The following is a 9,745-nucleotide window of genomic DNA, read 5'->3' as shown; positions in this document are numbered from 1 at the left end:
CTAGTGCAAAACGGCTATAGAGCGGGACATTTGAAACTTCGGTAAATGCACAAATTTTCACTTCTCGATTCAGATTTCATAAATAAATCGTTGCGTGACGCTTAAAATATGATATTTAACATAGATAAAATAAAAAATAAATAAAAATTAAATAAAACGCAATCTGGAAAATGGAACCAGTTCAGAATGATCTCAAAAGTTTTGCAAAGGGGGCAATTGCCACTTCGTAGGACATCGCCATGTTAAAAAAGACAGTTGAAAGCATTTATTTGGAATTGATGAAGAACCAGTACCATCCCTTATCAAGTTAGTTCGGCGCTGGTTCTGAACCAGTTTGATTTGCTACAGGGTATATTCAGATTCATTTTTGGTATCTTGGTATTGGTATTTGAAGTATCGAGTCTTTTTATTCCGATATTAATGGGTACCCGATATTTTTAAAACGATATTTTAAATGAGTACTATATCGATACGTTCGTTTCAATGGCGTGTCCCTAGGTGGACCCACTCCTCAAACCAGGGAAACCGTCGAACAAGGGAGAGTCTTATCGTCCGATATATCTCCTTTCCCCGGTAGGGAAGACACCTGAAGCCTTGCTACTCCCTATGTGCTATGCGAGCCACCTGAGCCCACCGAGGCATCAGCATCCGTAAGCGCACAGTACATCAACAGGCATTTGACATCGTCAGTCACTCCACGCTACTAGAAGACACATGGACTCCAACGAATCATATGAGTGGTCGACAAACCACGGAAAACCCGACAACCCTAACGGCCTTGTCCCTGTGGACCAACCCCGCAGAAGCTGCACGCTTCCTAGGGCTGCCGTTAGTGGAATTTGACGACAACGACTAAAGAGCGAAATACACCACACAAGCGGTTTGACAAACCAAGCGAAATTTCCCTTTGCTTCAAGCCATTTGTGCTGTGTATGGGGGTGTTTGAAGGTTTGACAAACCGCTTGAGGGAAATTTGAGCAAAAATCAAAATTTTTTGATTTTCTGGCCGCCATGTTGATGTTTGATCAAACCGCTTGCGTTGTGTATAGCAAAATCGCCTCATTCGCAACGAAATTTTCACCGAGTAAGGACGTAAGAGAGGAAAATGAAAGAAAACCATAATATTTAGCATTGCGAACTGGAAGAAAACTAAAATTCTTTGCTTGAACGAGTCATGTTTGCATGGTGTATGGCGAAATGGGAAAAGTAGGTTTGAAGAATGTTTGACAAGCCGCTTGTGTGGTGTATTTCGCTCTTAAGGGATATAAACCCCAAACGCGGCCGAAGTCCGCCAACGCGGTGAGGTTTTCTGCGCAAAAACGCTGTAGTCAGCGTATCGTTCCGGACATCTGGAAGAAAGGAATGGTGGACCTAGGGGCACGAATTTCGATACGATACGATACCATATCAATACTTTTGTCATTCGATACCGATATTTTATACTCGATAGTTTTAAAACGATATTTTTTGGAATCGAGTATTAGAACCCTCGTATCGAATGTCATAAACTCAAATTACAAGGACAATGTTATTAACAACTATTCCCGATATAATTGTACTATAGTTCGGATTGCATGTGGCGTTCCGATGTTTTAAGTTAACACCTCAATTTATACGTGTAATTATAATAATAATCATTTATTGGCCTTACACAATATGTTAGTGTTTGGCCGAGCTGCTTCTCCGATTTGTCGCGTGCGCCTTTATGTTGTGCCACAACATGTGTGGTCTCCACAGTTTTACGTCGACTCTGAACGGCAATTGTATTTTTATGAGAAGCTGTTTTTCATTGCAGAAATATACTCGTAGGTTAACGCAGTTCTATCCACTACACCACAGCGGCCTACATACGAGACCTACCCTGCAGTAAAATTTAAAGACAGTCTGGCAAAGCACTATGTAGTTCCGCCCTAAAAATTTCAGAACTATCTCTGAACTAGTGCAAAACGGCTATAGAGCGGAACATTTGAAACTTCGGTAAATGCACAAATTTTCACTTCTCGATTCAGATTTCATAAATAAATCGTTGCGTGATGCTTAAAAAATGAAATTTAACATAGACAAAATAAAAAATAAATAAAAATTAAATAAAACACAATCTGGAAAATGGAACCAGTTCAGAACGAGCTCAAAAGTTTTGCAAAGGGGGCAATTGCCACTTCGTAGGACATCGCCATGTTAAAAAAGACAGTGGAAAGCATTTATTTGGAATTGATGAAGAACCCGTACCGTCCCTTATCAAGTTAGTTCGGCGCTGGTTCTGAACCAGTTTGATTTGCTGCAGGGTATATTCAGATTCATTTTTGATATCTTGGTAACGGTATTTGAAGTATCGAGTCTTTTTTTTTCCGATATTAATGGGTACCCGATATTTTTAAAGCGATTCTTTAAATGAGTACTATATCGATACGTTCGTTTCAATGGCGTGTCCCTAGGTGGACCCACTCCTCAAACCAGGGAAACCGTCGAACAAGGGAGAGTCTTATCGTCCGATATATCTCCTTTCCCCGGTAGGGAAGGCACTTGAAGCCTTGCTACTCCCTATGAGCTATGCGAGCCACCTGAGGCCACCGAGGCATCAGCATCCGTAAGCGCACAGTACGTCAACAGGGATTTGACATCGTCAGTCACTCCACGCTACTAGAAGACACAGGGACTCCAACGAATCATATGAGTGGTCGACAAAACCAGCAAACCGAGGAAAATTAAACAGGGGTCCCATAGGGTGGTGTCCTTTCCCCGCTACTGTAATTTTTACATATCAAGGCTCCCTCAACCACTAGAGGGAGGCTCGTTTACCTCTTATTCTGACGACTGTTCGTTAATGTCGACTTCCTCAGACTAATGCCTGGATTATAATGCAAGTAACGGAACGGAGTGAACTGTCACTTAATTATCTATTGTATGGGTAATGAATTCAAACGAGTATAATGCACTTGAACGAATTGTAAAACGGAAACATCTAAAATCAATAGCTCCTTACGAATTCGCCTCGATTTGTTACGATTTGCCCGTGCGTTATAACCAAGGTATAATATTTTTTTTTAGTTTTTGCAATAGGGCTCTATGCAACACAGTTTGCTTCGAACACCTGGCAACACCAACCTGTCATAAATTTTGGTTTACTTATTACGGTTGGCTATACTGAAAATTGCAGCTGCTCGATTATTTTCACACGTAAAAAAATTTACCATTCAATTATTGAAAAATTTTGCAGGAAAAAGGCAAAAAACATCAAAAAGTGAGCATTAATTGAAGCAATAAGAGCTTGGGTAATAAAATTTGTTACAGATATTATCTAAAGAAGTTTGAAGTTGACCAAAGTCGAGCAGAAGACAAGTGCTGAACTCGCAAAACAAAGCGATTGACGTGTGCCCTACAATAGCAAAGGCAGTAAATTATTCGAGACTCCTCGGTAAAAAGGTTGGTGGAAAATATCCGCATGTTTGGCGATGTACTATTTGTAATGGAATAAAAATTAGCATTGGTTAACCTGAATTGGCGTCATGGATGATAATTCGCAAGATATTTGTCGCGTGTGCCGTTGCGAGGCACAATCGGATCGGCCACTGTTTTATCCATGTATCTGTACGGGCAGCATTAAGTATATACATCAAGATTGCTTAATGCAATGGATGCGTTATTCGCATAAAGAGTACTGCGAACTTTGCGGTCATCGCTTCAGCTTCCAACCGATCTACTCGCCGGATATGCCACGCGTGTTGCCTCTACGCGATGTGGCAGGTGGCTTATTATCAGCTGTTGCCAAGGCAGCTAAATCATGGTTCCATTATTCATTGGTTGGTTTGGCTTGGTTCGGCATCGTTCCCTTATCCGCCTACCGTACATACCGCTACCTATTTCGTGCTTCTTCCTTTGAGTTGATACTGTCTGTACCGTTTGACGTATTTTCTACGGACAACTTAGCTTCGGATGCTTTCCGCGGCTGCTTTGTAGTCACGTGTACATTGCTTTCATTTATCGGCTTAGTTTGGCTACGCGAGCAGATATTGCACGGTGGCGGCCCGGATTGGTTAGAACGCGATGATGCACCAGCAGCAGTAAATGATGGTGAGGAACAGCAGCAGCCAGTGGTTGGAATAGGTGCAGTTGACGGTGATGGTGAAGGGGTGAATGACGGACAAGGTGACAGAGCTCGAGACGGTGTTGACGCTGATGCCGCACGCGCTGCAGATGACGCTGAAGCTAATTTACAACCCAATAGAGATAACGATGATGACAATGAAGACGCACCGATCGACATGCCAATGAACAATGCTGCACCAGCTGCTGTTAATCCAGCTGAGGAAGAAGGAGAAATACCGCTAGAATTCGGACCAAGGCCGCAACCACTGCCAGGCGCTGGTAATAACGGCAATGGTGCAGGCGAAGACGTTGGCGCAGCTCAAGCTGGTCCAGCTGCAGCTGGTGGTGGAGCTGCTGAAAATGATAATGACAACGATGAACCTAACTGGAATCCAATGGAGTGGGATCGCGCAGCTGAAGAACTGACTTGGGAACGACTGCTTGGTTTGGATGGCTCACTAATTTTTCTTGAACACGTCTTTTGGATTATCTCATTGAATACGCTGTTCATTGTCACTTTTGCGTTTTGTCCATATTGCATTGGCAATTTTATATTAAGCTCCCTGGACTTGCTGCAACCGGATAAACCACTATTACATTTCCATGGACTCATTACTACACTTTTTGGCTACTGCTTCATTGGTCTAACATTGGTCATATTACACTTCTTTGCACGTCTTTTCCGCATGCGGCGCGTGCGTTGGGTTATTGGCCTCTGCTACATAGTGGTAAAGGTGTCGCTGCTATCCGTCGTGGAAATCGGTGTGCTGCCATTGGTTTGCGGCTGGTGGTTGGATATATGCTCGTTGCCTCTATTCGATGCCAGCATTAAGGACCGCAAAGTAAGTTTTAAGGCAGCACCTGGCACTTCGCTCTTTGTCCATTGGATGTTCGGCATGGTGTACGTTTACTACTTTGCCGCCTTCATTTCACTACTGAGAGAAGTTTTGCGGCCCGGTGTACTCTGGTTCCTACGCAACTTAAACGATCCAGATTTCAGTCCAATACAAGTAAGTGCCATAATGATGATATAACTTCGATTCTTGTCATGGACGCAACTTTAAATCGAACTCACATTTTTCTTTAGGAAATGATACATTTACCAATACTCCGCCATGTACGCCGTCTTATTGCCTCTGCCATGATTTTTGGTTCTGCTGTTCTATTGATGCTTTGGTTACCGATACGCATTTTAAAAACTATCTGGCCTTCATTTCTTCCATACACACTATCCGGAGACTCTGAAGTCAATGAACTCAGTTTACAGCTACTACTGCTACAGGTAAGTATTCGCTGGTATAAAAAGGTTTTCAATAACTAAATCACATTTTGCTCTTATTGCAGATAATTCTTCCCGGCTTCTTCGAACAATCGCATACACGCATCTGGCTGAAAGGTTTACTTCGCATATGGTGTGTTTGTGTTTCCTGGTTGCTGGGCATACGCAGTTATTTGCTCGGTTCTGAACAGCCTGCCGCCGATGGTAATGCAAATGCAGCTAATGGCGCAGCTCGAGGTGCTGCTGCAGATGCACCCGATGCCGACAATGATGAAGCGCCGCAGCAAAATGCCAACAATCCGCCAGCTGCTGCTGCACAACCAGAAGCGGCAGGAAACGCCTTCAATGCACAGCGTTTTATGCGGGGACCTGCGCCTGCGGTGCCTATGCCGCGCGAACATAACTTGGGTGCCGTGCATCAGGCCATTATGCAACGCGATGTACCAGTCGGTTTTCAACCATATGATCGGCCAACGTTATTCCCCTTACGCTTGTGTGGTCTGCTGTTTTTCATGTGCGTTTCGCTGGTAATTGCCTCGGTTGTTACATTGACGGTGCCGGTTTGGATTGGCCGCCAAGTGATGGCATTGTGGTCTGTTGGCGGCCATTTCACAAATCAAGTAGTTGCCCAGGCGCCAGAGGTATCACCGCGTCCACACGAGCTCTATACGGCTGCCTTGGGCACTTATCTCTGCTGGATTATTTCACGCGGTATTGCCATCGCTGTGAACTTGCTGCCTCAAGGGCGTGCTGCAGTCATGGATAAGATTAAGCACTGGCTGCGCGTTGGCGCCTCTTACGCACTGCCTGTACTCATTTTTGTGCTCATGTTAGGCGTTATACCACTTTTGTTTGGGCTACTGCTCGAGCTGGTGGTGGTGATACCGCTGCGCGTACCCTTCTATCAAACGCCCATACACTTTTTGTGGCAAGACTGGGCCTTAGGTGTGCTTTACACAAAAATCGCTATTGCTTTGACTTTGATGGGACCCGATTGGCACTTGAAACGAGCACTCGATCGCGCATATCGTGATGGTTTGCGTGATATCGATTTGAAATTCCTCATACGTGAGTTGGCCACCCCCGTGATCACATGCTTCGGTTTGGCGCTTGCTATACCATACGTAATTGCACACTCCATTTTGCCCATATTCTTTAAAAATTCTGTGACGCGCCTAGAAATCTCGCGCGTCGTCTATCCCGTATTCTTTATCATTGTAGTGGTAATTGCATACATTTACTTTGAGATTAAACAATTCAAAAAGTTGTATGTAGCCATAAAAGTGGATAAATATTTGGTTGGCCAACGTTTGGTAAACTATGAACATCGTAAGCGTAAGCAAGAGGCTGAAGCAGCAGAAGCTGCAGCAGCAGCATCATCTTCCACCAATAACACGCAAGCAGATAAAGATGAACCCGAAGAGGCGGCAATTAATGCGGCAAGCATATTGGAACGTGAAGAGTTGGAATTACGGCGGCGAGAGGCTGCGCTTGTGGAGGACTTGGTGCGCGATGATTTGTTATAATGTCAACTATAAATTAAAGAAGTTTGTATGCAAGGAGGTTTGATAAAAATGATAAATACTGTTATTGATGAGTTCATGAATACCATTACCGATTTGAAATTAGAAATCAGCAACGCTTTAATTCGATTTGGCAGCGAAAATATGTAAGAATTGATTAGCAATAATTTAATAAATAAATTTTTGTTAAGGAAATCTCTGAGGATTTTACTACCAAAAACAACAGGAAAGAGACTCAATGCAAGAAAAACTAATTTGTGAACAAAATTTTCAGGCACTGAAGAAGAAAGTGGACAAAAAAATAGAGAAAAACAATGATGTATACTCTGTTTAGAACAGTAGCAGCTAAAATCTCTAGTTTTCATATACTTTTTCTTTGTTAATGGGGGTCATTAAATCGATATCTTCTCGGCATGCTAAATTCTAATTTCGTTTTGGAGATGGTTTTCATGTAAAACAAAGTATATTTATGTATATGCGTACGAAAAATGAGTTGCATTGTGATTTTTATGTACGAAGATTACGTACGCTAATCAATATGTCTGCGTTAAGGGCGATTTCGGGTCTAGTTTTAATGGGGTGAAAAAGAAAATAAACCAACAAAAACAAGTCAAAATAAATTTAATCAAAAACAAAAGAAACAAACTAACAAACAACAACAACAATCTCCGCCAGCAATGTTAAATTGGATTTATGATTTTGTATTTCCAAATTTTCGAAATTGGCTGTCTTAAACGCATTACTGCAAAGCATTGGCCTCTTTTTATTACCTTCCTTTTATTAGCTCGGGATGTAACTATGTAATATTGATGCGCCTAAAAGATGCAGCGATTTCTATTCTCAAGTTACATACCTGATGATAGTACGAATGGCAATTATAATAGGGAGGTTTTAGTTTTTTAAACTATAATTTGTTATTATTACTAAATATACTAACATACATATTTGTATCAATTTTCAAAAACCGCAACCATAAAGAATAAGTATGCCGCAACAACCACAACAACAAATTTTTCAATAAAGTAAAGTAATAAAGTTTAGATATAAAAGCGGCTGTTGCTTTGTATTAATGCGTTTAAAGGGACATCCGCTTTCTTTATTTCTATTAGAATATCTTTTATACATATTAAATGCTTACCATTTTCTTTTCGAATTACTAATATAATAGTTATTATATTTACTGTATGCATAAACGATTCAACTAAACTACATTGGATTATATTAAACAAAAAAAAAATTTTTATTGAATTTGCATTGACTGTTTAGGCATATTTTAATAAGAAACAAATTTATGTTCACTCAAAATTGTATAAGTAGATGCATACACAAAAAAAAAACAACAATATTATACACACATACTACATAGTTAAGTGCATAGAATGAAAACTCATTTACATATTTAATTTTTTTTTCCAAATCAGTAAGTTTGCTGTATTGTATTTCAAAGAGTATTGTAAAAATACAATTTTAAAAATTTCAACATTGCATTTTTGATCGAATAAAGGTGTGAAGAAAAAATTAAAATTAATAAATTGTATTAAATAAAAATGAGCTCGTAAATACATCTGTGTATTTGAATCGAGCTTTAATTGCATATTATTACATTGGCAACATTTAAAATGAAACAAAAATAGAATTTGAAACCTAAGTTAACTACAATTTAAAAACTAAAATATGTTCATGTATGTATGTGTAATGTAAATTTACGATCAAAACTGCGAAGTAATAAAAGACATCCTTATGTTTTATTCATGCGCATTTGATATTCATACTTGAATGCTGAGTGGCTCCAATAATTTCGCAGCATTTGTCCTTCCTACTGGTACTAGGATACCCCCTCAGACAAATATAAGCAGTAGTACACTTGTCCTTTCTGAAACTGGCAAGGAAGAGGTGGTCAGAGATTCAGACTTGCAAAATAGCACGTGAGCTTTGGCCTGGCTATAGCAGGAAAAAAAAGAACAGCAGACCGGCTAAGTAGGTCAAGGATAGCTGTATTTAGGATTGTAGCGGATATCACCGGCCACTGGTTATTACAGACTACAGACAAAACAGTTAACTATGTGTCAGTCGGCCAACTCGCTACTTCTAATGCACGTCGATGCGGCACAACAGCGATGTATGAAACAAAATTTAAACCAGCTAAGTTTTAGCCAATCTAATTGATACTGTTTGTTTACAGCAAAGTTTTCATTGTGCCTTGTCAGTCAAAAGTAAAGGCAGAAAAGGTTTTTCACCTGGCAGACTGCTTTGGCATGAGCGCTATGATGGTAGTTAACAGGCGGGCCACCTAGCGCAATATGCCATGGCCCGGAACCCTTTTGTGGGCTCAACAAAGTGCACCTCAGGGAAGCCATAAACAAGTGGGTGGACCAAAAAATCCATACGCACTGGAGTGATTGTCCAGGGCAAAGACAAGCTATGCGGTTCATCTGTCCATCACAAGAAGCTTCAAAAACGCTCATAAATCTAGGTAGGAAGGACCTTAGAACTCTCACTGGGTACTTCACGGGACATTGTTCCCTGCCTTATCACCTCGCCAGAGAATATCTTTTGTGAATGTGTTGCTCTTGCTGGACGCAGACTCGCTCATATAGGTGGTACAATACTTAATTCGTTCCAAATATGGAACAAAAAAACTCACGAAAGTGCTAGCCAATATTAAAAGCCTTCACTTATAGGGTAAAGGGCCACGCACAATAGACCACACTGGAGGTCACAGTGCTCATCGCTCATAATAATAATAATCTAGCAGACTCACTCACCGGAGACTAGTTGGACGCGCTGGATGAAGCCTCAGACTTCCCATAACGCCGCACAGTGTTTCGACTATATGGAGGCAGGTGGAAAAAAGTCA

The 9,745-nt window shown here is 41.1% G+C and overlaps 1 protein-coding gene across 2 annotated transcripts; it reads left to right on the top strand.

The window, feature by feature from the left end:
- Positions 1 to 3,111: 3,111 nt before the first annotated feature.
- LOC108374741 (E3 ubiquitin-protein ligase MARCH6) lies at positions 3,112 to 7,132 on the top strand. Of its 2 annotated transcripts, XM_017630749.1 has the most exons (4): positions 3,112 to 3,241; positions 3,292 to 5,096; positions 5,174 to 5,368; positions 5,431 to 6,891. In XM_017630749.1, exons 2-4 carry the CDS (start codon positions 3,507 to 3,509, stop codon positions 6,889 to 6,891), a joined length of 3,246 nt encoding a protein of 1,081 aa, XP_017486238.1. In that variant the 5' UTR covers positions 3,112 to 3,241; positions 3,292 to 3,506. The 2 variants fall into 2 exon arrangements, with proteins under 2 accessions (XP_017486238.1, XP_017486240.1); XM_017630751.1 differs by lacking the exon at positions 3,112 to 3,241 and having other exon boundaries at positions 3,507 to 5,096; positions 5,431 to 7,132.
- Positions 7,133 to 9,745: the final 2,613 nt, after the last annotated feature.

This window comes from Rhagoletis zephyria, unplaced genomic scaffold (assembly GCF_001687245.7).
Source record: "Rhagoletis zephyria isolate East Lansing unplaced genomic scaffold, Rhagoletis_zephyria_1.1 Rzeph_scaffold_08080, whole genome shotgun sequence".
Classification (NCBI taxonomy): domain Eukaryota; kingdom Metazoa; phylum Arthropoda; class Insecta; order Diptera; family Tephritidae; genus Rhagoletis; species Rhagoletis zephyria.
Note: the sequence above shows the minus strand (reverse complement) of the source record. Positions and strands in the feature narration are given on the sequence as shown.